General features: G+C 61.9%; 2 protein-coding genes across 6 annotated transcripts in view; one reads left to right on the forward strand and one right to left on the reverse strand.

Annotated features, from left to right (window-relative positions):
• Nucleotides 1-1921, forward strand: part of LOC111152913 (N-terminal EF-hand calcium binding protein 2) — a 29189-nt gene extending 27268 nt beyond the window's left edge. For all 3 annotated transcript variants that reach the window (XM_022511649.1, XM_022511650.1, XM_022511651.1), the window contains 3 exons: nucleotides 549-626; nucleotides 1135-1226; nucleotides 1477-1921. In XM_022511649.1, the coding sequence (XP_022367357.1) occupies nucleotides 549-626; nucleotides 1135-1226; nucleotides 1477-1505 (199 nt within the window). In that variant the 3' untranslated portion in view covers nucleotides 1506-1921. The remainder of the gene's footprint in view (nucleotides 1-548; nucleotides 627-1134; nucleotides 1227-1476) is intronic.
• LOC111152911 (solute carrier family 38 member 8) lies at nucleotides 1200-25625 on the reverse strand. 3 transcript variants are annotated; one of them, XR_002640970.1, is made up of 17 exons: nucleotides 25561-25625; nucleotides 25144-25240; nucleotides 24642-24832; nucleotides 21417-21615; nucleotides 19323-19464; nucleotides 18637-18738; nucleotides 16369-16426; nucleotides 12528-12642; nucleotides 10916-11063; nucleotides 10352-10560; nucleotides 9121-9172; nucleotides 5886-6965; nucleotides 5519-5668; nucleotides 4102-4182; nucleotides 2299-3316; nucleotides 2048-2141; nucleotides 1200-1254 (listed from the first exon to the last, which is right to left on the reverse strand). XR_002640970.1 is itself a non-coding variant. In XM_022511648.1 (12 exons), exons 2-12 carry the CDS (start codon nucleotides 25187-25189, stop codon nucleotides 6872-6874), a joined length of 1356 nt encoding a protein of 451 aa, XP_022367356.1. In that variant the 5' UTR covers nucleotides 25190-25240; nucleotides 25561-25625; the 3' UTR covers nucleotides 5844-6871. The 3 variants fall into 3 exon arrangements, 1 of the variants encoding a protein (XP_022367356.1); XR_002640969.1 differs by having other exon boundaries at nucleotides 2048-2193; XM_022511648.1 differs by lacking the exons at nucleotides 1200-1254; nucleotides 2048-2141; nucleotides 2299-3316; nucleotides 4102-4182; nucleotides 5519-5668 and having other exon boundaries at nucleotides 5844-6965.
• Nucleotides 25626-27581: the final 1956 nt, after the last annotated feature.

The raw sequence follows: 27581 nt of genomic DNA on the forward strand, positions 1-27581 counted from the left end.
AGCTGGGAGGGGGGCCAGATCAGGATGGGGCTGGAGAGGGCGGAATCTGGCGGAATCTGAGCACCTCGCCCCCTCCCTGCTGGGTCAGCCACACTCCGGGAGGCAGCCCCCTGCCTCTGCCCCTGGCCCCAGGTACAATCAGCCCTGCTGAAGGGGAGGAAGGAGGCCTGGCAGGCCCTGGACCCCACGCAGGCCTTCCCCCAGCCACTGTTGGGCCCATTCCAACTCACAAGAGTGTTTTAAGGATTAAGTGAAACCATTCTAGAGGAGAGCGTGGCCAGAGAAAGATGCTTTTATTTTTAAAGGTAAGGTTTTTAAATGAATAGAAACCCTTTTAAAGCATCATTGTTTGGTAATGCATCTGGTGAGTATCCTTGGTCTCTGAAGGGCTGGGCCCTGTGGTGGGGGCGGAGGGACACCCCTGAACCAAACAGTCGGGAGAGCAGGTGCTGGGGGCCCCTCCCACCTCCTGCCAGTCGCGGGGCGGGGGGGGGGCCTGCCTTGAGGGGGACAGTCGGACAGCCCCCTAACTGGTGCTTCTCTTTTAGCATTGCGGCCGTGAGGCTGGCTGATGGCTTCACCTTCGTGGTCTATGAGTTCTGGGAGACGGAGGAGGAGTGGAGGAGGTGAGCAGGCCTCGAGCCCAGGCAGTCCCCCACCCTCAGCGCCCCTGGAGGGGAAGGCAGGGTCTTGATGAGCACCCGTCCATGTGGCATCGGCCCACAGGGTGCTGGCTTTACTGGGCCGACTGGGGCCCTAACTGCCCTAACCAGCTGGGCTCCGAACCCAGGTCCCTGGCCAGCCTGGAAGCCGAGGTGAAGTCTGTTGCCGTCTGAGAACTGTGACTCCAGGGACTCAAACCCCAGCAAGTTCTTGGATTAAGAACACCCGGTGGGAACCTGGGTGGCTCAGCTAGTTAAGGACGCCCCGCGGGAGGCCGGAGCCCAGCCTGCCCCTCCCTGCTCCAAGGCCGTAGCATTCGGCGGCCCTGAGGCTGGGCCTTGTTTCTTTAAGCACCTAGTGTGGCTGAGGAGGAGGAAAGCCCCCCAACCCCGCAGAGCCAGGATTAGAGATCTGCGCCCCCACTCCCGGGCTGGAGGCTCCCCCAGCCCACCCCCTGTCCTCGTCCCGCAGGCACCTGCAGAGCCCCGTGTGCAAGGCGTTCCGGCACGTCAAGGTGGACACGCTGAGTCAGCCTGAGGCCCTCTCCAGGATCCTGGTGCCAGGTAGACGGAAGGGGGTGTGCAGCGGGTCCTAGAAGCCGGAGCCCAGGGGTGTGAGAGTTAGGCTAGCCCCTGAGAGGGGACTGGGCCGCCGGAGACGGAAAGAACCGTGCAGCCTCTTGACCCCAGAGGGCGCTGTAGCAGGGGCAGGGCCTGGAGGCGGGGAGGTGCTTCCCAGCCCTCCGGGCCCAGGACGACTGGGCTGCCCTTCCCGACCCCCTGCTTTGCTCCTTGTCTCTGTCCCGCCTCACAGCTGCTTGGTGTACTGTGGGCCGCGACTGACCACGTCCCTGAGGCCTTTGGATCCGCCTGCCCCTCTGCCCACTCTTTTCTAGAAACTTTGGTACACAAGTTGTCTTTTCACTGTACTTCAGACAAGAATGTATTCTCCCTGTTTGCCGTGAAAGAGCAGCCCCTTCCCCAAATCCCCGCCCTCCCTTAGCGGCTGCCGTGGCTGGGGAACAGCAGGCACAGGGAGGCGTCCTGGGACCAGCACCTCCCCCAGCCCGGCCCAGTGGCCACGCATGACCCCCCACCCAACCCCCAGCCTCATGGGCCTGGGGGACACCCTGCCCAGGTAGGAGCCGCGCCCCTGTAGTGCCCCACTCGGCCTGGGCCCTGCCGCGTCAGACTGGAGCGCCCCCGTAGCCAGTGCCTGCTCGGCAGTCCGGCACCAATAAACGCTGGCTGGGAACGGCGGTGTGCTGGTTTTCTTTCGAATCTTCTAGCGGACAGCCGCGGGATGCACAAAGCAGTCATGGTGCGTGGGGTCCCTTGCGAACCGTGAAACCTTGACCCCATCACCCCAAAGTCTGTTTCCTTACCTGGAACACGGAGCTGATCGATTTGAGGTGCGTCTGACGGACAAGGCCGTGCCCGCTCCGAAGTCCTGGGAGGCCCCGGGCGCTCCCCTCGGGCCTAGGGGTTCACGACAAGGACTCGTGGAACTCAGCGGAGCCAGTTCACTCCGCTGCGGATTCCGGCACGACACAAGGGGACAGACAGACTAAAGTCAGCAGCAGGAGGACCGGGCCCAGAGCTCACAAGCCTCCGCCCGCTGTCTCCCCGCACTGACCTGTGACGACGGGCACAGTCCTGCTCTCCAGAGCCTGGGCGATGGGGGCCCAGCCCTGCCGCGTGCTGACTTCGCCTCCAGCCTCCTGCAGTCAAGCGGAAACCTCCAGGTCGGAGGCCGCCAAGTAAACCAAGGTTTGAGATCAGGACATTCTAGAGCTCCCCTCCCAGCAGCCGAAGTCCGAGGGCACGTGGCTCCGGGCGCCGTGGACCCTTCACTGCACACCTGTAAGAGAGCTATTCCAACAAGACTCGAGACTTACATTATTTCAAGTCCTGTTCTGGAACCTCTTTAACGCCCCCACTCTGTGTCCCTGTCCTGGGAGCAGTCAGACACAGGAACCCCAAGGGACCAGGAAAGAGAGGTCCTCAGCCAGGGCAACTGTGTGTCGGTGGGGCCTGGTGGGAGTTCTGGGGCCACGGAGGCGCCCAGAGCGGCCAGCCTGGGACATGGCGACGAGAGGACAGTGGTCACTGCCACGTGGGGCTGCTGGGAGCCGTAAGGCCCCTGCTCCCTCCCCCCTTGGGTCCTGCCACCTCCTGACAGGGGTGGATGCTGGCCCTTCAGGCACACCCAGTGACCCACAAGGTGGGCTTCCGGGAAACGTAAAAAGCAAGTTCCAACCCCGGCTACGTACCTCCCAGCAGCACTTCCCTGCAGCCAGCCTCCCTGAGCCCCCGTTTCCTCATCCGTGAAGCGGGAGAATACCCTTCCTTGAGGACCGGAACTGCTACTCCTGAGAGTGGCATGTAACGGGGTCCCGCCCACAGCATCCACAAGCACCCCCAAAGCCAGTGCTGCTCCCATCAGCTCCGCGGTTTTACAAAGATTCTCGGGGCTGAGGCTCCTTGGGGTACAGCTGAGGAATCCCACGAGCTGGGCGCTCCCCTCGTCCTGCCCGCTGGCCCGAGCACTGCGCCCAGACTGTAGCATCTCTGCTGACGGCAGCTTGAGCTCGCGGAGCCTCAGTGGATTCTGAGTAGGTGGGAACAGGCTCCGGGGAGAACAGATTTCAACCCTGAAAGTTACCAGAGCACCCACTGAATTTACACTTCACGGCCAGGCACGCAGACACCATCTCCCTTAATGCCGCCTGGGCCATCCTAGGATCGGCAGGCTCCCGGCGGGGGGTGGGGAGCATGTAAACAGAGAGGGCAAGCAACTCACCAGAGGTCACACAGCAAGCTAAGGGCACCACTTACATCCCAACCCAGAGCTACCTGTCCCCAGCCTGGTGCCCAAGCCCCTGTGCCACTCAGCACAGACACGTGGGAACAGCTCTAGGCTGGGTCATTAAGACATCGATCAGGTTACTCTAGGAGCTGGCCAGCCCATTCCTAGGTCTACCCTACGCCCCCAGACGACTAAGGAGACACATGTGAGCTCCGAAGGCCGTCAGCGGGTGGACAGACCACGTGGGCTTCAGCCACAGAAAGGAACACAGTATGGACCCCTGCACATCACAAATAACCCGTGAAAACACAAAGCCACATGCACGGGACCAGCCACGGAGGGATCTAGCGTGTGATCCCATTCACGCGGAACATCTAGAATAGTGTCGTCTATAGGCACGGAGAGGAGATTAGGGGTTTCTGGGCTGGGGTCCGAGGGAGGAGGGAGTGACGGGGTTTCCTGCTGGGGTGACAGGAGTGTTTGGGAACCAGGCGGAGGTGTCTACCCATCACTGCAGTAACTGAATCGTACACCTACGGCGGTTCCTTCGGTGTGACATCAAGCTGACCTCCGCGCCGCCCCTCCCCAAACCCCCATCAGCTCACGTGTCCACATCAAGAAGGTCCCCACCTGCGTTCAGTGGCCGATCCACGTTCTCACCGTGTCCAGTTCCACACCCGAGCCTCCCGTTGGGGGTGTGTGGAGGCCAGCCTGTGTGGAAGGAGGGGAGCTGCTCAGGCCCTGGTAGCACCTGGGGCTGGTGTCCCTGCCCAGCTATGGGGGCGCACCTGAGCCGGGGAAACACTGTTCTCAGAGCCCCCTGCCGCCCACGCCACTCGGAGCAGAACTCATCACCTGTGACAGAAAACCTCCCTTGGCCACGTCTGCAGGATTATTTGAGACATGTGTCTACCCTCATGCACAGCAGTTACCGTGGCCCGTGACAGGCCAGCCTCTGTGCCGACGGCGTTACGGGGAGGTCTCAGCGCACACTCCCCGCTAACCTGGGGTGGGAGAGGGGCCGTTCTTAGTTTGGTTTTAGAGGACAGCAAGGAAGCAAACTGCGGACCACAAGGGAGAAGAGAGGCGGTGGCTGCTGACCTACAGAGAAAGGACGCCGTGGCTGACAATGGCACAGCGGATGTTTGCCTGGGATAGCGACCTGAGGCCACGGGCTAGCCAAGGCTGCCACCGCTGCTCGACGGCAGGCAGGACGGGCTCAGATCTTTCCGACCCAGAGCCCACCCAAAGCCCTACATGATGCCACCATGACCTTGAGGACACGGCTTCTGCCCTATCCCCTGTTGGGTGGGCATCACCCTTCAAGGGTCCTACCCTCTCCCACTCTCCTCTCCCCCAGCATGCAGTACCAGTCCGCTGCCCCCTGACGTGCCGTCCTGCTTTGGGTGGGCCCTAGCACCCTACTTCCCTTTCTGCTCGGCTGCCAGGAAGCTCTGTGTTCACCTCCTCTCAACCTAGGTTCTCTGGAAATAAAGCGACCGTGGCTCAGGTCCCCCTACCGCTGCTGTAGACACACCATCACCTCTGAATCTCACGGGGAGCCCGCCGGGCTGCTCAATGTGGCCAGTGGGGAATCAGACTCCCACAGGCGGTTCATAAACTCCCCAGATCTGAGTGAGCAAACGGCAGGAGCCAGTGTTCAAAAGCAACATTCCGAGCCCAAAGCCAGGCCTCACGGTGCCCCCTTCAATGGCCCTACCCTTTCCCTACCACACTCTGTCCTTCCTGGGGACTCCATGAACCCTGGAGGGCTTAAGCCCGACCGCAGCATTTCTAGAAGCACGTGGGACAGAGGATCAAGGACTCCACTGGCTGGTGCCTATGGGGGGCGGCTCTGCCGCAGTCCACGGCCTGGCTCTGAGGCCCTCATCTGGGGTGGGGGGCGGGGGGGGGCGCTGCAGCCACCGGACAGAGGGTATGGCAGGGTGTGGAGCTAGCCCCCCTCACTGGGTCAGAGTCTACACCCATGGCCAGGGCAGAGGAGGGCAGAGGGGAGCCGGGACTCTGCCGAGCCTCAGTGCCTCACCTGTAAAATGGACGAATTTGAAAACACACTGAAGTCAAAGGAGCCAGACACGAAGGCTGCTCACAGAGTGTCCGGAAGCAGCAGGTCCATGGAGACGGCAGCCTCATGCTCCCCGGGGCCAGGCAGGGACTGCTGGTGGCACAGGTTTCTCTGGGGGGGATGAGATACACCGGAATTCGACGCTGGCGACAGTGGTACGACCCCAGGCACCAGCTTCCACTGAACAGTACACTCCACGAGGCTGAACCTTATGGTGTGTGAGTTCTACCACAAAAAAGTGAATGCAAGTAGGCGGTATGGAAAAAAAAAAAAAAAAAAAATCCAGTTGTATCCCCACTAGCCACACGGGCAGGAACACATTACTCACCACCACCATCTCCTGGCTCCAGCACCGCTGCTTCCGGCCGACGTCCCAAGGCAGAGGAAGAGTGGCCCAGATCCAGTGACAGCCCAGACACCCCAGGTCCCATGCAGGGTCAGTGCCAATGAGCACAGTGACAGGAGCAGCTGAGCCCCTGGCTGCCTCCCTCCCCACCCTCTCCCCTACCCTGGGCCCAGGGCTGACCCCCAGGGCCCCTTGTCCCCAGCTGCAGGTATAACCCTGACCCCAGGACTGGCTGGGGTTGGGAAGGAAGGACAGAGCCAACAGTCCACTGGGCTCCCAGGCTCTTCAGGTCCAGCCGGAAGGGAAAGGGGGCTCTCCTCGGGGTCCTCCCATCAGAGTGGGGGCCAAAGCTGAGGTCCCTGGGCCTCAGCCCCAACTTCTGGTCTGAACTGTATCCCCTGGAGATGGTGAGTGGAAGTCCCGACTCTGGGGACTTGTGACCGTGACTTCTTTGCAGCCCCTAAGTTCAGGAGAGGTCACCCTGCACTAGGGTGGTTCAGAGCCAGTGACTGGTGTCCTTGTCAGAGGAGAGAACTCTGGACAGACACGCAGGGCGGATACCATGTCGGGGGCGGGGAGCCGAGGCGAACGGGGTGTACCTACAGGCCAAGACATGCCCAGGATGGCCAGCAACACCAGCGGCTGGAGGAGGCTGGAGGCGGGAGGGCTCACCGAGAGCCCTCAGAGGGAGCACGGCCTTGCCCAGGCCTCGATCTCAGACCCCAGGCCCCGGGACTGCGGGGATCGATGGCTGCTGTCTGAGGCCCCCAGCACGTGGCCTTCTGTTAGGGGAGTCCCAGGACATCAATACACCCTCCTCGGCACCGCACCTGAAATCCTCCGAACCCACAGAAGCCCAAATGAGCACCCTCAGAAGACAGGACGCATCCGTTTCTGCAGCATCTTTATGATGGAAGGACAGGGGTGCCGCACCAGCGCCGCGTGGAGGCCGGGCCGACCCCTCCCGCTCAGAAGAGTTCCAAGGCCGTGGCCACCGTGCTCTGCCCGAAGATGAAGGTGCCCACGAGCACGGAGACCACTCCCCACACCTCCAAGCAGCACCTGCCAGGTCAGTACACACACACGTCAACGCGCTCTTCCCTGGACCTCCGCACAGACAGGCCGAGCACTCGGCAGAAAGCTCATCACAGGAAGCCCGCCGAGTCACCAGTGCGGGGTGGGCGCGGGCGGACTCCACAGTATTCTCCCTCACCTGCTGGAGTGGGTTTCCAAGGCAATGGGGGATAATGGCCCCAGGCAATTAAAACCTCACACTGCAACTGTTAACTGATGACTCCATTCCTCCCTAGCGTTTTATCAAAGCCAAAGAAATGGGGGAGGGAGAGCCCTTTCCACTCCTTTCCCTTTGGGAGCAAGGGAAGAGGGGGATGAAGACCCCTGGAAATGAAGGAGAAGCCACCCCAAAGTCACCCGCGATGGGGACAGTGGGTGGGGCACGAGGGGACAGGAGACGGGGGTGTTCGGCCCCAGTGACCCGAGGACACGTCTGGGAGCTTCATCATGTACCAGCCAACACCGCATCGACAAGGAGCCAGGATTCCCAGGAACGGCAGGGCTGCCAGAGACGTTTCTGGCCCCATCAACAAAGGCCCCAGGAGCCGCTGGCACGGAAAGACTGTCCAGCGGAGCAGCCACGAACGCCCCCGCGTCGGAAGCGGAGAGCGTGGTCAACGTGCCCGGAGCCGGGGGCTCGTCGAGCAGCGCGGAGGGATCAGAAGGCCCCACAGCAGTGCCAGGATTCAAAGTAGCTTCAAAGCTCCCCAGTCAAAACCGTTGTGAGCTGGGACCAAGGCACGAAACAGAAGCAGCAAGACCTCAAAGACCACTGAGGGGCCCCAGACAATCAGGCCAGCCCCCAGCCCAAGTCAGGCTCAGAGACATCCAGAAAAGCTCTTCTCCAGCTGGAAGGGGACGAAGCCAGCCGGCTGCGGGGGGGAAACCAAGCCTGGGCTTGAGGGGCCGGAGGCGAGGGGAGATAGAGATGCCGGCCGGCAGGTGGGACCAGGGCTGTAGCGTGGTCCCCAGAATTCATGTCCACCCCAAACCTGGAAATAGGGTCTTTGCAGACGTGATGAAGTTAAAAACCTGGAGAGGAGATCCCCTGGGACGGGGCTGGGCCCTCAACCCAGTGACAGGCGTCCGTCTGAGGGAGAGACTCAAGAGATCTGAGGCAGAGACACACAGAGAGGCCGAGCGAGGCTGGAGGCCGAGACGGGTGATGCAGCCGCAAGCCAGGGGCACCTGGAGCCACCGGGTGACGGCAGGAGATGTGGAGGGACAGAACAGGCTTCTAGAACTTTCAGAGGGAGCCTGGTCCTGCTTGTGGCGTGACTGAGGACTTGGGGCCTCCCGAGCGGGGCGAGAACAGGTTTCTATTGCGGTGAGTGCCCAGCAAACCTAACACAGCGTCTCTCGGCAAGTCTCGGCCCGTCTCCCTGCCCGTGGGCTGGGACTAAGAGCCACAGGGGCTCTGGCTAAGCTATGCTCCATCAGCGGCACGCGGCCTCTTTCTCAGTGGGGACAGCCTGGGCCCCTCAGAGGAAGGGCATGGTTCCGGTCCCATCACAGGCCACGCAGGAGAAGGAGGACTTTCTGCTGGAAAAAGGGACATCCCAAATTCTCCTGTCTACCCCGCCGCAGCGAGCAGGGAGGAGGCACGTGTGAGACCCAGACCAGGTGGGCCCAGCTGCAGTCTCAGCTCTGACCTGACATGCCGTGCACCCTTGTCTGTAGGATGGACGACCCAGTATCGTAAGGAGCTGGGCGAGGGCCTGGCACCGAGGAAGGTCCAGACAGGGCTGCTGCCTTGCTGAGGGAACGTGTACCCTCCTGCCCACACGGCCTCCAGGAAGGCAGGGCTCCGTGCAGCAGGACCGGCCCCGGCCCCACGCTGCCGGGGGTCTGAGTGCAGGAGCAGGAAGCACGCTCAGCTAGGGACCCCCTCCGCCCACTTACAGCTCCCAGTGTGCACGATCCCTCTGAGTGGGAAGGAGGGCTGTGCCCAGACTGCTGGTGTGGGGGCCGGGGGCCGGCTCCTGGCACGGACACCCCCTCACTGTGTGGTGAAGTCGAGTTCCGGGGCCGGCGGTCGGCCCGTATGCAGGACAATGGGCCCGCCGTAGTCCCTGCCACGTTCCTGTTCTGCTCTCAGAGCCCTCAAGTGCCCACACTGCCACCCTTGTTTGGGGACACTTACTTGACACGTGGAGTCACGGGCTCGACACCAACAGCACAAATGAGGCACAGGCCTGCCAAGGAGACACGGGCCACTGCAGCTCCACACGCCCAGGCCCAGAGCAGCCCTGAGCTCGAGAGCTAGACAGGCACCCAGCCATCCTCTGGGACCCGGGACGCCAGCGAGGCCTGTGCCCAGCGTGGCCCCCCGGGCTCCCTCTGTTCCTGGCACAGCGAGCTGGCGGAGGGCCTGGTCCTGGGGGCCCAGCTCAGCGTCCCCCTCACACCTTGGCTGCTCTGAGCCTCCCTTTCAGACAGCAAGGACAGCCTGCCCTCCGTGCCAGCCTCTCTGGGATGACCCGTCGGGGCCAGACTCCAGGCCGGACACTGGGACGCCTTCACCGCAGGCACCTGCACAGCAGATTTTTGTTTCTAAGAATTCTCCTGGGATCTGAAGCCAGACATTCTGCCTAAAGCTCCCACGGCATCTCCCCCACTGAACCCGTCCTGGCTGGTCGTTCCCAGAAAGTGGGAAACAGCTGGAGCGAAAAGGCCCCCCCAGGACAAGGGCACCGAGCCCAACACACCAGATGTCTCAGACTCCCGGTAAGCATGGGGAGGCCAGCAGACCTGCGGCGGCCCGCGGCGCCGGCCACATGCCCACGGCCCTCGCATCTGAAAGCACTTCCCGGAGCCAGAGCTGCACGGATCTGGGGTTCCTGCCTGAGGGGCAGCGGGTGCCCAGCACGTCTGCTTCTCCGGGAGGGCCCTCCCCAGGCTTCCCAGGCTGGGTTCAGCCTCTGGCCACCTTGACTGGACCTTCACGCGCTCACACTGGGAAGGTTTTGTAAGAAACTGTGTTTGCCTCCCAGGTCAGGGACAAGGTAAGAGGATGCTGGCAGGATACCTTGGAACCACGTGGACGTCATGTAACTGCAAACATTTTTTAAAATTTAAGAGGAGACTCCACAGTGAGCGGCAGCAAGGGGAGAGTGGGCATTGCCGAGGGTGACGCAGACTGTGCCTCCCAGGAGGCCTCCAGGCCTCGGTCTTCCTGCCAGCAGGATGGGATAACAGCAGCACTCCCGGCAGGTGTGTCCATCGTCAGCCACGGAGATGATCCACTCAAGGTGTACACAGTCCCCAGCCTATGTCAGGCTCCGTGACCTGAGCTGGGTGCCATCCTCCCTCTACGGGCCCCCCCGCCCAACCCAGCCCCTGAGCTCCAGTGCAGAGCAGAGCAGGTGGCCCACCTGGGAAGATGAAGATGAAGAAGGAACTGATGCCCCCGATGATGCCGATGATCTCGCTGAGGTCGGGCAGGAACAGGGCCATGGCCAGCGTCATGGCCACCCACAGCACGGTCAGCAGCCCCCGGACCCACGGCCCCGAGGGCTCCGCCAGGGCCCCGAGCCCACCTGCCAGGCAGCAGCTCCTCCTCCAGAAATCCTGCATCACCGACCTGGAGGCCACAGCAGCGCAGGGGCTCCAGCCCCGCCCCCCACGGGGCCCCCGGAACCCCTCCCGACTGCCCTGCCCAGCAGGCTCCCCGCTCCTCGCCAGCCACCGTTCTCCAAGGACTGCGCCAACCCTCACGCAGCTCGGTCCACGGCAGGCCGCCCCACAGAAGGACCAGGCGGGGTGCAGTCTTGGGGGGGCTGGGGCACCAAACTCCGGTTGTGACCCCAGCTCCCTGCCTCCGTGGTCTCTACAGAAGTTCCCCCAACACCCAAGCCCGCGTGGTGCTGGGCATGACCTGAACCCTGATAGAGGTTAGCGCCCTGCCCCGAGCGGAGCCCCCGTGGGCCGGGCCTCACCTCCCCAGGAAGAGCACGATGGGATAGACAGTCACGATGGAGACCCCGAAGAGAGCCCGGGCCACGATGATGATGACGTCGTTGCCAGGGTAGGACATCAAGATGTCGGCAGAAACATCCGTCCCAAAGGTCAGGAAGCCATAAACCCCTGGGGGGCCGAGAGGGTGGAAGTCCAGAGAGCTGAGTGGGGAGACTCCGTGCTGGAGGCAGAGACCGGACGGAAGGCACAGCACAGGGCCCGCGGTCAGCGGCGCTGCACCAGCACGTCCAGGCAAGGCCGGCAGCCGCACTTGCCGCGAGTGCGGCCTCACACAGGAGCCCAACCACTGTGCTGCACACCTGACACCAACACAACCTCGTGTGTGCGCTCGACACAGAAAATATTCTTCCCGTCACAGCCCCCCCCCACTCGGACACACGGACAGCGTCCAGCTCCTACCACCCTGAAGGAGCTCCCTGGGAGCGCACAGAAGGTTCTAGAAGGGTTCTGCGGTTTCGCAAGGCTTTCCTGTCCTTGGCCGACACAGAACTCCGCGCTCCTCAGTCAAAACTCCTGCTGCCCAAAGGTTGCTTCTCCTTTTCCCAGCGCCCAGCGCCGGTGAGGGCCACTCACGGAGGCGGCCGGCACTCAGAACCCCAACGACGCCTCATGCGCGGTCCGTCCCCCTCCTGCCCGTGCACCCGTTCTGACCCAGGGTGTCAACCGTTCCGGAATCACACAGTTCCATGCCCCTCTCCCATCCTCACCCCTTGGCATCCTGGTCACCTGCCCTGTCCCGAGTCTGTCCCTCCTGGCTGAGCTGTGCCTGTGTTTGCTTCTCTCTCAGCCCTTTCCAGAAGGTCCCACAAATCTGCTGGCCTAGAGGTGGCTCTCCATCCCCAGGTCTTGGGCCCCCGACCCAGGGGACACAGACTAACAGTGACCACGCCCACCCCCTCACCCCCGCCAGGGAGGGGTCATCCAGCAAGTTTCTCAGATGACCATGAGGCTCCAAGGAGCCCGAGACATCTGTGGCAGCCCACGGGCTTCCCGAGTCAGGGGTGCCAAAGCCAGAGGCAAGAACGGGCCCCAGTGCTGGAGGAATGCGGCTGGTCGGAAGTCAGCCTGGGCCTGAGACCTGGGGTGTGCCGCGTGACCTTGAGCATGTCACAGGCCTCCCTGAGCCACACTCTGTCACCTCTGGAGACCCTTCTGCCTGCAGCCCAGGTCTGTGAGCACCCAAATCACACGAGAGGTTTTGTACACTGCTCTCCCTGGCTGTGAGGCGAGGATAGCCAGCGTCACGGTCCCGTCTGCCAGCAGGGGATGGGGGAGTGGGCAGTGTGTAAGAGCAAGGCCTCTGGGGACGGCCGGGCCCTGGGTCTGACTCTCAGCTCTGCACGTCTAGTCGGGGGATCCTGAACAAGCCACGGGAGCCCTCTGAGCCTCCGTTCCCTCGTCTAGGAAACGGGGACTTCCCTAAGGGGTTCGGGCTAAATGGGCCGAGGCTCCCACACGGCAGGGCCTGCTCCCGGCACAGCACACTGAGCGCATGGGAAGGACTCCAGAAGCAGATGCCATTCGGGGTCTCTGGCCCCCTACCCAGCTCCGCGGTGCCCCGGCAGGCCTTACCTGTGAGCGAGTAGATGAGGCAGCAGGCCAGCAGGGACAGCACGGAGACCAGGGCCCAGCGGGAAAGGCTCTGGTGGCGCATGCTGCAGTAGACGGACACCGCGGCCTCGTGACACTGGAAGGCAGGGGCGGGGCTCAGGAGGGCGGGGCCGGCGGGACACAGAACCACCCAAACACTCCCGACAGTCGAAGGGCTGAGGAAATCAGTAGTCGCACGTGGAATATCACGCAGCACCGAAGAAGGAAGAACACAACCGTGTGCCCACGCACAGGAGAGCCTAACAGCCGTGACGCTGCGCAAAACGTGGAAACATGTTTCCATGGACGTGAAGTTACAAGCTAAGCCAGGGCAAGGGGTCTCGATGGCAGCACCACCGACATCTGAGGATGGCTCTGTGCACTGCAGGATGCTGGGCGGAGTCCTTGGCCTCGAGCTCCCTGGATGCCAGGAACACCCCAGTCCTGACAATCAGGTCTCTGGACGTTGCCAAATGGGCTCTGGGGAACAGAACTGCTGTAGCTGGGAACCACCACTTTCGGTGACAAAGGGCAGAAGAGAGGGTGGAGGGTGCTGGTGAGTGGGGAAGGTCACGGGGGAGCTCTCGGGGGACTGGCAATGCTCTAGATCCTGCCTGGGCTGAGGCTCACGTGGGAGTACACATACCCGTGACCAATAAACTTCACAGGGACTCTCTGACATCACAACAAGACTTAAGCACAAACCACCTGTAGTCAACATCAAGGAATTGGCTTAGTTGGGGCAGGTCCTGGGCAGTGGCATTTCACGAGCAGCCCGGGAACCCCGGACTTGCATTCAGGGTTGAGAGGCACGGCTCTATCTCCATGCCCCCCTGGGGCCTCCAGGACTGTCACAGGCTCCTAGGACAGGGTTCCCACCACACGTCAGCCTCTTCACTCACTTGTGATCAAAATCAAACATGCTGATCCCCTCCTCCTGCCCACTCTCCAGGCTCCGAGGAGCCATGCTTCCCTCACCCACTGGGCTCAGTTCACCTCCATTCCTCCTCACTGCCTCAGGGCCTTTGTTTGTGCTGGGTTCTCTACCTGGGATTCTCTCTTGGTCCACCCTTCCAGAAAGCGCTCCCCAGCAGGACCGAGATCCTCCCTGTGTCCCCGCCCCCCACGTGAGTATGTTTGGGATTGCATGTTCAGCATCTTTGGCTACATGGTAACAAGGACCACATCTGCCTCACTTATGCCTCTGAGCTCAGGCCAAACATGGGGCCTGGTACAAAGCTCAGGAACACTCCACGGGTGACTCATTTACCCACCCCGTAACCCAACAGCAACCAGGAAGCCGCCCCAGCACTCCGATGTGGAACACTCCCCCTCGTGCCAATCTGGGAAACCACAGAAACCAGCCGGACGCAATCCCCTCCCCGCTGGAGCACACATTGGCGGGGGGCGGGGAGGAGGTTCAGAGGGGACACACTGGGTCCTCCAGACTCCAGCTGCCATAACAGCACCCAGCCCAGGGTGAGCTCAAGCACACCCCCCCCCCCCCCCCGAGACCAGCCTCAGGACACGTGATCTTGGGCTTTCTGCCCCAGGCCTCCCTGACCTTGCAGGAGTCCGCTGGCCACAAGCTGGCTCAGGAGGTTCCTCGCAGGGAACCTCCACCAGGGGGACCCAGAAAACCTACGCTCCCACCTCCCGCACTCCTATGGCATTTCTGAGGGACATCCCACACGCTTTCCAGGATGGCCCAGTACCCGTGATGGGGGGCCTCCCCAATGTGCCTTCCATTTCCCTGTCCCTGCTCCCAAGCCCATGGCAGCCGCAATCCCACAGGCTCTGCGGGACTGCACAGGATGCCACACTGGGGGTGGGGAGGGTCTCAGAGGCTCTGTGCCTAGAGGAGAAGCAGAGCACAGCGGTCAGGACAAGATGCCTGGTGGAGGCAGGATGCCACCCAGCCCTCCTTTCAGTTGTTCCCCCGACTCCCAGGCCCTGTTCCACCTGGTCTCGTGCAGGGAACTGAAGCACGTCCCACGAGGGAAGAGCTGCTAAGCCAGGACAGTGGCCGGGACAGTGTGTAGGATGGGGCTGGGCCAGGGCTGGCTCTCTGCTCTCCTGGTGACAGAAGGCCAGGCAGAGGAGCACAGACACTGAGAAGCAGAAAGCGGCCACATGTCCACCCCCGAGGAACGGATTCACAAGCCGTGCTTGATCCGTCCAGCAGAGCACTCCGAGGGGGCTGGGAGCAGAGGCTGTAGCCCGACTGCCCCATGCGGGCCCTCGGACTCTGTGCAGGCTGGACGCGGAGCCCCACTGCTCAGTGTGGGGGGAGGAGAGCTGTCTGACCAGGTCAGAGCTCCCTTCCTGCCACGCCCCTCCGCCTGGCTGCCCCCTCAGCCTACCTCCGACCATCCCCACCTCCAGCTGCTCTGCCCCCACCCCCCAGGTCCCCGGAAGCTCCAAGCCCAGATGCTGGCAGCCCTGCCTGGGCCTGAGCCCCACCCGCACCCCGACCCTGCAATGCACATCTTCTCCCAGCCCCCCATCACTGCATCCCGTGTCCCTGGAAACCGCAGCCCGGGCCCCGGTTGCTAGGAGAACCGGTTGAGGAGCCGAGGCAAAGGTGAGGGGGGCACCCCGTGTAAGCATCTGGAAGGCCGCCCCCGCAGCGCGAGCCTGCCACACCACATGGTGCCTGGGCACAGGAGGGAGGGATGCGAACCACAGCCAGAAAGACCACTGACAGCAAAATCATCGCTTCCATCTTTCAAAATATTGGATGCGCAAGAAGAAAAGTGAGAAATTCCTGCGAGCGGCTTGCTAAGCCCCAGAAGCGATCTATCGATGGATTTATAAGGAAGATAAATGGAAATGTTCCAGGACTTTTTTTTTTTTCCAAACATGGTTCTCAAAGAAAAGGCAAGACGAAGGAGAGAAGCAGGAGCTGGCTGAGAGAGACGCGGCCAGACCCCCTGCCCTTGCGAGCAGGATTCTACTCTGGGGTGGCTTTGGTGGCGCTGGTGTGCTGGGGAGGGAGGGGCTGTTTTTAGGAGGGAGGCACATCTTTCCTAAAATAAACACTCAAGGAACGGAGTCCGCTGCCGCCCGCTGAGAGACTGGAAGACCCGAGAAGGACCAGAAGGCAGGGAGTGGGGCCGTGCCCTCCACCGCACCCCTCCAGCACCGCGTGGGGAGCCTGGCTCGCCCCCTGCCGCTCTCCCACCTCGCCTGAGATCCTCTGCCCTCCCGGGCTCATGGGGCCGATCTCTCCAGCTGCCCTCCCCTTCACCTGGCGGCCTCCCACCTGTGCTTCAAGGTCACTTTCAGGCATCGGTGCGTGGAAAAGCTGTCTCTGAACCTGCCCCAGGCAGGGCTACCTCTGAAGGCCCTCCGCCGGATTCTGCACACACAAGCCATCCTCTCTCCGTGACACCCGGTCCGAGATTCTGTCTATGCCCCGTGCACCCCACCCCACGGCCACCGGGATGCCGTCCAGCCCTCCCCGCTGCAAGCCTTCCGGGGCAGGATCGCCCTGCATGACGTGTGCTCTAGAAGCAGGCGGCTCTAGGTCTCCAGTCACAGCGCCAGTCCTGTGAGAATTCTACAGCGGACGGAACAAATTCCGGATCCCCACACCACCCCACACCCGACAAATGTGCTGCTAGCGCTGGCAGGCCCAGGTTCCCGAGTTCAATGACAACACATACTTCACTGAGCCCAGATGCCCACCGACACGCGCGGTCTCCCAGAGAGACAGCCCGTCTCGTCCCCCGGCAAGGCCTTAACCTTTCCTGACAGGCCCACACTCTCGGGAGGGAGCAGGACGTCGCCGGCAATGCCTCCACACGCCCGCAGACATTACCTGGAATCCGAAGCAGATGGTCGGGAAGACACTGAACACGGAGGTCCAGGAGGAGGGCCTACAAAGGGATGCGGACAAGTGTTCACCACAAAAAGCACAACTCGAAACAGGCTCAACTTGAGGAGGAGTTTTCAACGATCGCAGGAAAACGTACCTAAAGCCTAGGAGACAGATTCTTAATCACCAGGAAAACGAGGCGTGTTCAATGCTACACCTTCTAGGTCTACCTGCACTGACGTCTGTTTGCTTGCCATTCTGTGTGCACGCAGAACTCGGGGAGGACGGGGCTCGAAGGAATTCCCAACTTCTGCTGAGGCCTCCTGCTCCCACCAGGATTAGGGGCGGGGGCGCAGGCAGCACCCCCGGATCCAGCAGTGCGAGGACGGCCGGACCGCCACCCACGCTGCCTACAAGAGCGGAGGTGTGCACAAGGCAGAACCTCCAGGCCCAGCCCTCTCCGGGGTCCCCAGACAAGGGCCCCCTAGCTTCCTTTGAGAAGAAGCTCTGGGTGTGAGCCTCTGGCACCTTGGATGACACAGAGGCACAAGCAACACCTGCTGGCCTTGGTCCCCCAGCAGCTCCTGCCCATTCCAGTCCTCCCCTCCTCAGAAGAACGTTCTTCCCTGCCTCTCTCCCTCTCCCCTGGACCCAATCCCCCTGGGCACTCACCCCCTTCTCCCGCCCTGATGGAGCTCGTCCCATCACCAGCAGCCTCCATAGCTAAATCCAATGGCAGGGCTCAGTCCCACGTGACCCAGCAGCAGGATCTGGCAGCAATCACCCTGGCCTTCTTGAAATTTTGTTCACTGACTTCTGAGATGCACCTTCTAGCCTCCACTATCCTGGGTTGAATAACATCTCCCCAGATTTACATCCCCTGGGAACCTCGCAACAAAGACTCATTTAGAGTTGGGTTTTGTACATGTAACTGGCTAAGCTTAGACGAGGTCCCACCGGAGCAGGGGGGCTCATCGACAGACTGGTGTCCTTACCGGAAGGGGAAACAGACAAGGGGAGAAGGTCCTGCGAGGACAGGGCCGGAGATGGGAGGGAGGCGCCCACGTGCCAAGGGAGGCCAAGGATGGCTGGGGCCACCGGAAGCTGCACGGGGCAGGAAGGAACCGCCCAGAGGTGCTAGAGGGAGCAGGCCCGGCCGCACCTGACCTCTGGACTTGCAGATTCCGAGAGGCATTCCTGCTCGGCCCAGCACCCCAGGAGGCGAACCCGTCCTCCTGCTTCGCCTTCTCGCTCCCCTTCCACAGGCTCTGCCCTCTGACCTCCTGGTCCCGGACTGAGCGCCACCGGCTCAGGGGCACGTCTCAACCCAGCCCGGTGGCCTCGAATGCCACTTCTGGGCCAACAATAACCACGTTTCCCTCTCCAGTCCAGACCCCCCTCTCCGACCTCCACACACATGGGTCCAACTGGCCACCTGACGCCTTCATTAGCGGTCTCAGAGCTGCCTCCAACGTAATATGTCCCCATGTGACCTCCTCCCCCAGCCACCTGCTCCTGTCTTCTCCAGCCCAGGAAATAGCACCCTTCCCAGAGCTCAAGCTCAAAGCTCAGAGTCGTCCTGCCCTCTTCTCCTCCTGATGTGCCACTTCGAATCCAGGGGCCAGGAGGGGCCCCGTAATTCGTGAAGCCTGGTGCAAACTGCACGTGCTAGCCTCTTGTCGATCGGAGGCTCTCAGGGCGGCAAGAGCAGAACTTATGAAACCAAGTGCAGGGACCTTCTAGGCACACGGCCCTGGTGACTGTCCTGGTCACATCCCCACAGCGCAGGCCCGGCCACAAGAACTGACTTCAAGCCCTGCTGTGCTCAAACTCCTGCATGGGCTTCCTGGCCCAAACTGAAGTCCTCACCACAGCGTGGCAGCCCCAAAGGACACCCCTCCACCGAGTCCCGGCCTTCCTAAGGCCAGTCCGGCCACGCCAGCCTGCACGCACTCCTGTTCCCTCCGCCAGGAACCCAAGCCTTGCCGGCCAGCTCTGCTGCCTCTGTGCCGTGGGGGATGTCTGTCTACAACAGCCCTGGGGCCCCAGGTGGGTGGGGCGTTCAGTGTGTGTATGTGTCCCTCCACCTGTCCCTGGCCCTTACTTGCCAAAGTCCATCCTGAAGGAGGACAGGGGACTCGGCAGGGCTCTGCTGCATCAGAGACATGAAGGATTTCACAGGGAGGTGCGGGGACTCTGGGTCCCTCTTCCAAGGATCCCAGTGCAGCACCCCCGGGAGCCATGAGGCTACACCCCACCTCCCAAACTCACCTCGCTGCAGGGTGGGGCTCATGGACGAGGCCTGGGGGCCCGAGGTAGTACTGCACCATGATGACCAGGGCCAGGTAGCAGGCGGCCAGGGAGCCTAGGATGCTGACAGAGGCGCGGCGTCAGAGGCGCAGCGTCAGGGGCCTCCGTGCTGGGCCCACCAGCCCTGCCAGCTAGAGCCTGGGCTCCCGCACAGAGTGGGGGCCGAGTGCCAGCTCTGCCCACGCTAGCAAGGTGCTGGGCCAAGTCCTCGCTGCTATCAGCTTTGCTTTCCTCTCTGTGCCATGGGGACGGGGGAAGACGGCTGCTTCTCGGTTCTAGTTCCAAAGCGAAACGTCTATCGTCACGCACAGCAGGCAAGGGCAGACTGTGCACTCAGACGAACTCTTCTGCCGGACTCTATCTTCTCGAGTGTGTATATAAAGCCTCAGAGCGTCAGATGGAATCAGAAGTGTGTCTGGGGTCTCTCCGTTCTTAACCAAAGAACAAGAGCTCGGCCGCAGGTCACGTCCGCACCGACAGCGTTCTCGTTCTTCTGTTTTCCACCACGCGTACACATTACTTGTGCACTTTTCCAGCCCTTTTCTCTTGTCCAAATGGCGGGACCGAGGCTGCCAGCTCCCCTAACCCCAGGCAGAAAGAAGCCCCCCCAGACCCCTGCCCGCCAGGAAATGTCTGCAGGCCCGTACCTCGTGTATTTCTGGAACCCGATCTCCCGTGGGGCGGACAGCGGCAGGATGACCAGTGCGGAGAGCAGGGGCAGGGTGAAGCGCTGCTCGGTGTACCAGGGCTGCAGGGCCGGCGGGGCGCTGGGCAGCAGGAAGTCGCACACTGGCGGGCAGGGGGACAGGGCCCACTAAGAGCGCTGCACGCCCTCCGCCAGTGGCTTCGGCCATGAGGCTCCCTGCTCCAGGTCTGGGAGGGCTTGGCCACGGACACTAAGTCAGCTGTGAGCCTAAAGGGAGAGGATGGGGACCCCATCCCGTGCCACCACGCGGGAAGGAAGCCAGCCAGACACTGCCCTAAGTGCTGGGATCCAGCAACAAATCAAAGGCAAAATGGCCCGCCCTCAAGCCACCCGGCCCTCAAGTTCTTGCGAACATGTTTTGGTTTGTGCAGAAGCCCAGTGGGTGTGTGGGGTGGGGGCCTGGAATGGCCTTCTGGACCCAGAACTGGGAGACCAAGCCAAGCAGCCCAAAGTGACCACTTTCTTGCACACCAGACACCGGAGGAGAATTAGGGCAGAGCTGAGGTGCCCCAATCGGCTCCATGTGGGCCAGCTGGGGGCACCTGGCTGAGCAGAGGGCTGGGCTAGAGGACCCCTGATAGGCCCACACTGGGGGCCTGCGGGAGTACCTGGGCTCCACTGGGCCTCCCTGCAACCCCAGGGTCTCTCCACAAGAACCCTCCAGCGGTCTAGATTGGGGCAGCCAGGGGCTCCGCAAGACCCAGTGGAAACTACCCGTCCTCAAACGCTAGGTCTGGAACTGGCCACATCCCATCGGCCACACTACTGCGCCGAGGTGTCTGGGAGCCCACTCCGAGTTAAGGGCGAGGGGACAGACTCCCCCCACCCTACCCCACCCCCAGCGCCCACCAACCATAGGTGTCCCGTGGCCCACTTGGGGCTGCTCTCTCTGCCTGCTTCTCTGCCTACTTGTGATCTCTGTCAAATAAATAAATAAAATCTTTAAAAAAAAGGGGGGGGGTATTTCGTGGTAACAGAGGGGGATGGCTCATGGGTGTGAGCCTGGTAACAGAGCTTCCAACACCAGGAGGCAAGAATGGACAGAATTAAAAAGGCAAATGGGGCGCATGGGTGGCCCCGTCCAGTACATGTCTGACTCCTGATTTCGGCTCAGGTCACGTCTCAGAGTTGTGAGATGGAGCTCGCCACCCAGGCTTGAGAGTCTCCCTCTCCTCTCCCTGCCTCTCCCCCAACTCACGCTCTCTCTAAATAAACAAAGTCTCTAAAAGGGCAAACAGACAAGCCTACAATCACAGCAGACTTTAACTGCCCTCTTCCAGGAACTGAGAGAATGACGAGCTTTGGAAAACAAACAAACAGTGAGGCTACGGAGGACCAGACCAAAGCCGCGGGCCACCTCGAGCCGCGTGTCCCCGAACACAGCGCCCAACAGCAGAAGGCATGGCCCTTGGGAGCGCGTGGGGTGCCCACCGAGACGGACCGCGGGGCACCCAACGCAAGCCTCCAACACCCAAGACGGAAGCCATGCGCAGTGCGTCCTCCGACAGGGCACACGAAGGCAGAAACCAAGAGGGCGTCCAGGAGACTCCCGAGGAACTGGACACTGAACCACAGGAGTCCAAGCCTCCCACGGGTCAAGGAAAAAACCACAGCGGACGTCAGCAAGTGTGCCGAGTGGAACAATGAGGAGAACCTAGTGGTGCTTCGGGGGGCGGAGGACAGCTCCTGCGGTGTTTGCAGGGAAATGGCCGATGGGGGATGACACGCCAAAGGGGTCTGGGCTCAGTCTTGGAGGCCCCCGAACTCTCTCTTCAAAGGGGCTTCTCTGCAGCTGGCTCGGCTCCCCCCGCCATGCATGGGGTTGTCCCCGCCAAACGTCCAGCACAGCCCCTCTCGCTCCGTGACCCTCAGTGTGCCCGTAACTACTACTCCGGGTCTCCTTCTGCCACAATGGGACGAGCTTAGAGGTGGCCTTGGCCACTGCTGCCCCCCCCAGGGCCCTGCCCAGCACCTACATCCCGCTCATCAACTGGAAGCCCTGGGGAACCCCCCCAACTCCAATGCCAGTACTTACGCTTCTCCAGCTGGTCCCCAATCACCCTGAGGAAGGCCACAGAGATCATGAGCAGGTTGACAATGAAGCAGGCCTCACACAGCTTCCCAATGGTGGGGCCGCACAGGTCTCCAACCACGCCCTGGTAGGTGGCCTGGCCGCTGACGGAAGCAGCGTAGCCCAGGATGACCAGCCCGCTGATGAGGAAGACCAGGGAGACCTGCAGGGCAGGACCAAGGGGCCCGGGTGCATCCCCAGCTTCCTGCCCAAGCCCGATGTCCCTTGAACTCGGACGCCCCTCTCCACAGGGCCTGTCACCCACAGAGGCCACCTGCCGCCCAGCGAACTCTCCCCGACGGGCCACCAGGCCCTCCTCTGCCCCAAGACCGGAGCTACGAAGCAGGAACAGCCGTGTGCTCTCTGGCAGTATGTAAGTCTCATGCTTCCTAGTCCCAGTTGAGCAAAAGAGGCATCGGAAACCCTGAGAGTCTAAATCCCTCTCATAAAATTCCATGGGTTGCAGGTCACAAATACGTATCATTGGCCAAGGTCCAACAAATGCACGTGTGCCACCCATGCCCATCCTGACAGAACATGCTACCATAGCCTGGAGCTTTCTCCTGCCCCTTCCCGTACTGTTCTGCTCTGTCCCATCCCAAGAAACCTCTCCTCACGCCTGGCTTCTCCCAGCTGGAGCGACATGCACGAGATGCCCCAGCCTCCTGGGGGCACCAGCAGCTCACCCCCATTTCTGAGTGCGACTTCATCCCCTGCATAGAACACGATCAGTCCATGCAGGCCCTGAGGACAGGCTTCAGGGTGGTTCTCCCTCCTGGGCTACTGGGAAAGAGGCCACCTGAAGGATGTAGCCTTCGTTCTCCTGGATACACAGCTAGGAGGGCTGCTAGATCCCAGAGAACGTGTGGGTCTAACTCTGCAAAAATGTGCCAAACTGTTCTCCACCGCGGTGCTGCTGCTGGGTCCCCATCCGCCCATCCCCACCCCCACCCCCAGAGAGGCACACAGGCCCTGCTTGCTCCAGTTTAAGGCTACCTGTCCCCAAGCGGGACTGGTTTCCACGTTCCCAGGAAGGAGAGCGCTACAGGAGTAGGGAGACACAGCCACAATGCCGGAGGGAAGCTGGAGTGTCTGTCTTCAGACACTGTTCATGCTACGGGACAAGCAGCAGGACTCCCGAGAAAGGAGGCCATAGGACGGTGCGGCAGAGATTGGAGGGACGTGCCCCCTCTCCCCCTCACCCCTGCCGCCACTGCTGGAAGAGACAGGAAGACGGAGCATGGCCCTGCCCACACCGGATCTAGACTTTTGGTGTCTGGGACCCTGAGAAAGAATTTCTTTTGTTTTAAGCCCCGTTTGTGGTCCTGTGGTTGGTCCAGCGGCCTGAGGACACAGATATTTACGAGTGTCCACGTCTCCCGGGGTCCTCAGCCTTCTTTACCCACCACACTCTGAGCCCCACGAAGGCGGGGACTGTCTCTTCTGCCTATCGTTTAGCCCCAGAAACACGCCCAGCAAGCGGCCGGCACTTGGAAGGGGGGTCGGTGGGGTCAGACGGAGCCTCTGCCCGGGAGCGCCTCTCTGCCAAGCAGCGAGGGACCGCTTGCATGTGGGATAGGGCACCCCGCAACAGTGACCCTGAGCCTCCACACGGCGGGACAGCAGAGCCCTTACCCTGAGCCCGGGCCTGCCTCCCTGAGGCCCCAGAGAGGGTCCAGGTTCGTTACATTTCGTGAAAGCTCCAAGGCTGACCCGTATCTAGAGACCTAGAGCCTCGCGCCAGTAAGCTCTCAGCCGTGGGGTGTCCAAACGCTCATGAGGGGAGATGGCGGCTCACTGGCCAGGAGAAGTGGGGGAGGCTGCTGCCTGGAGGTGGGCGTGGGGGACCACCAGCCTCATTCCTTACTTGTTGGGACTTTGCGTTTACTCGCGCTCGACATCCCCTCAGGTCTCGGACTCAGGTCCGCTCAGGCATCTTTAGACCATCCCGCCCCAAGTGCGAGTCACCAGCAGGAGCCCTGGCCCCTGGAAGCGCCTCCGAAATGCACACCCTCCGGCCCCCCCAGAACTGCCCAATCGACACCTCCAGCTCAGCGAGGCACCCGGCAGACGGCACAGAGTGTGATGAGGGGGACCCCGCAGCCCTGCTCACAGGGCACTGGCCACAACCGTCCTGACCCCCCGCTTCACTGTTCTCCCTACGGCTGGACGTCAGGCCTCTTCATCGTTCTGAAGGTGGTCTTTCGCCATCACACGTCCAAACACAGCAGGTTTCCCCTCACAGGCACCTGGACATGCTCTTCCGTTTCTGCTGGGGCTCCGCTTACCACCACCTCTGCCGGGAGGCCTTCTCTGACCACTGTGCGCTGCGTCATCCCACCCTCTGTCACATGACCCTTCGAGCAAGACCACCGCCCCACACAGTATTATTTCCCTTCCTGCATCGCTCTGTGTCCCCTCTTGGAACGAGCTTCCAGGGGACAGAGCCTGCACGGCTGCAGGGAGCCCACAGCAGGACAGGCCCTCGGCCGGCGCCGGGGATGGCACCGGTTACCCTACACGGGCAGGACAGAACACTTTCCAGGACTTCAGAGGCCCCGCGGCCGTTATCAGCTGGTTGCCGTGAAGAAGCACGTGGGATAACGTCTGTGGGAGAGCTTACCACGAGACTCCCGGCGCTCGCTATCAGCTCAGGGCGGGGTGGGGGGGTTGTCCTTGCAAATAAAATGAAGCTGTGCTATTAGCAGCCCTTCTCCATGACGGACGTTCAGCCCCCGGCTTTGTGGGGAAGGAGCTCGGGCTGGATCTCCGCGACACGGCAGCGGCCCGGGCCTGGCGGCATGTGGGTGTGAGGGGCTCACAGCATCCTACGTGTGACCCGACTGCCCGCGGGATCCCACTTCCATTACCGAGCGGCACCCAGCAGGGGAGCGCCACCGACGCGCCAGGTGAGGCCGTAGACATGGCGCCTTACAGCCGCCTGGCGGCTCTACTCGCTGCAGGTGCCGGAGAGCGACCGGCTTCCCACGGCCTCCACCTCCCCACCCGCAGCAGACCAGGGGCCTTCTCCCCCGGAGCCTACAGCAGGATGATCCCCTCCCCAAGCAGCAGAGAGAGGGGCCAGCCTCAAAGGTGTCGGATTCTAGGCCAGTGCTCCAGAAGCCATGCCGAGGATCCCGGCTGGCTCACTCCCCAGGAGAACCCCCAAAATGCTCTGCAGGGGCTTACCAGCTCCACCAAGAAGGCAGGGGTCACCCCACCCGCCTTGTAGAAGGCCCAGGGGAAGCTGAGCAGGCCGGCCCCCAGCGCAGACTTCAGGAGGATGAAGACGGCACCCAGCGAGGACAGAGTGGGGCTGGCGGCCGTGGGAACTGGCTTCTCCAGGAGGCCTGGGCGGCTGCCTGTGGCTCCCTCCATGGCTAGAAGCAGCAGCGGGGTGGGGAGAGAGGCAGTCTTCACACTGCCTTCCCAGCAGTGACACGTCCTGCTCCCCAAACCAGTCAGAGAAATGCATCTGCCCCCATGTCCCCATGCCACGGTCTACCTCATGCTGCCCCGTTAAGTTACCTGTTCCCTGGCTGGCCCCACGGCCTTGGTCCTCACCCCTCCTACCCTCGACTGCCCAGCCTTCATCATCACTCGGGCCCTCCCACCAAAGCCCGAGAGCAGACCCAGCCCCTCGCCCTGCTCTGCCAGCCTCCACTCCTCCCTGCCTGCCCCAGCCCCTCACCTTTACCCCCAAACCCAGACTTCAAGGTCACATGGTCCTCAGCCATCACGGACAGAGCTCAGGCTTGCTCCGGCGGTACAGCTGCATTTCCTGGGCCCTGCGGGTGGAAGAAGGAAGATTCTAGCTCTGCCAAGGGATGGTAAAGCAATCAGTAATTAAGGGAGCCTTAGAAAGCATGTGTTGGGGTCACGTCCCCACCCCTACTGGCACAAGGACGAGAGGTCAGAGCCATCTGTCCCAAGAGCTTGCAGCTTCTGAGACTCCCAGCCTGAGGAGGGGTCTTAAGACTCCCTCCCCTCCCCCACTGGGGTGAAGGCCCCTCCCAGGAGGCGGATCTTTTCTGGTGGCCTGAGGGTCAGAGGGAGTGCAGCCCGGTGCGCTCAAGGGGCAGGCCTGAACCTCATCTCCCCCACTGACCTGGGCAAAGGGTCCCTCTCCAGGACCCCAGTCTGAGGAAGTGGGACCAGGGAGAGCCTGGAGCTCAGTGTCTGCACTTGCTAGGAGCGTGTGATCTCTCCGAGCCTAGTTTCCCATCTGCGAAGGGGTCTGTCTGCCCACCTTGCCGCTTGCAGTGGGCTGAGGGGCCGCTATGGACTCAAGCGCGTGCAAAGGCCCCGGGCAGCCAGCAGGTGCTTCCTCGAGATACCCCTGAAACGACCGTGCACACGCATCACCTGCAGTCTCGTTAAAGGCAGAGTCTAATTCTCAGTACCTCGGGAGGAGCCAAGATCCCTCATGACTCACAGGCTCCAGGGGGTGGGGCGGGTGTTGTGGTCCAGGGCAGGCGCAGTGGTCCGGACCACACTCTGGCAGACACCGCGTCTCCAACGTGAGACCCTGTCAGTGAAGATGGCAGACAGAGCACAGAAAACTGTACGTTCTGGAAAACACAGGTCCACGAACGTCACACCTCAAATTCCAATGTGAACCAGCTCGTTCCCGCCACCCAGCTTCAGGTCCCCCTGAGGGCATGTTACGACACAGATGGAGGACTGTATCACAACCCAGCGTTTCTGATTCACTGGGTCTGGGAATCTGCATTTCTACCCAGTTCCCCATTGATGCCCACGGAGCTGGTCCCAGGACCGCCTCTCGAGGGCTGTGGCTTTAAGTTAAACATCTCCAGGGCCCCAGGGCCTCGCCTGATCAGTCCTCACCTGGCGGACACAAGATCGGTGCCAAGCGTTTTCCTCCGTGTGGTTTCGAACGGTCTCAATCCCGTGTCACCAGCAGATTGATTATACCTTTGCAGGCTCCACACAGAGCATGCTCAGTAAACACGGGGCTGCCGGGTGGCCAGCCTGTTAGCAGGGACAGGGAAAGGGGTCTGGGCGGGTGGCCCAGGAGTGCCCAGCTGGACATCTCGCGTGGCACTCGGGCTGCCACCAGCTAAGCAGGGCTGGGAGCCTGGGCCCGCAGCTGGTGCCAGGTGTCTGAGCCCGCACGTCGAATCCCAAGGAGATGTCACCATTGTGCTCCACGCGGGGCAGGCCTTGGGCTCAGCACAAGACCACTGGCAAGTGACAGGCCTGGGACTCAGGCCCGGGTCTATTATCCCCAAACCTGCATTCCCCCCCACGGCCTGCCCGACCAGCAGAGCCCAGCCCTGGGGTCCCAAGTGAAGAAGTGATTGTGTGCATGACAGATGGCAGGATGGACAGACGTCCGAAGAGAAGCAGAGGTCTTGACTTCCCCCATGGAGGAGTCTCCGAGGCTGTCCTGACAAACTGCAATGAAATGGGGGGCTAAAACCAACGGAGCTTCGTTCTCTCACAGTTCGGGTGCTGGAAGCCTGAAGCCAGCTATCGGCAGGGCCACGCTCCCTCCGAAGGCTCCGGGGGGGGACCCCTCCTGTCTCGTCCAGCTCCTCGGGGTTCCAGGCTCCATCCTCCCAGGCCACCCCAGCCAAGATGGCCTCATCTGCAGATCCTTACCTTCACCGCCCCTGAAGAGACCCCCGCTTTTCCATGCCGTGTCACACCCACGAGCTCTAGGGCGCGCTACTGAGCACCCGGCTCCCCCCCTATCTGGCACCTGAGTGTGTTCTCAGTCATTCTGTCAGTCATTCAACAAACACTGACTCAGAGCGAGTCATGGGGGAAAGAGGTCTCCACTCTGGAGGACAGGGCTACCTGCGAGGATACCAAGACTAGACAAAAAGCCACGGTCCAAAGGGAGGGGGAGTGTCCTCAAGGCTCCAGCAGCTGGGGCATCTGGAGGAGCTCCCGGGAGGAAGGTGACAAGGCTGTGCGCCCTTAGCGAAGGGAGCAGGGGAGGCCCCGTGAAGGCTCAGCCAGGGGTCCTGGAGAAGGCCTCCAAATTCTGTGGCCCCCCAGGTTAGAGAGCCGGATCAGATACCTAGGAAAGGCCTTTCTGGCTGTACTGGACATTGAAACCTCACCTCTTCCTTGCAGAGGTTTTCCAGGAACGCAGTGAGG

This window comes from Enhydra lutris, unplaced genomic scaffold, assembly GCF_002288905.1.
Source record: "Enhydra lutris kenyoni isolate GAN:26980312 unplaced genomic scaffold, ASM228890v2 scaffoldscaffold30, whole genome shotgun sequence".
Classification (NCBI taxonomy): Eukaryota; Metazoa; Chordata; class Mammalia; order Carnivora; family Mustelidae; genus Enhydra; species Enhydra lutris.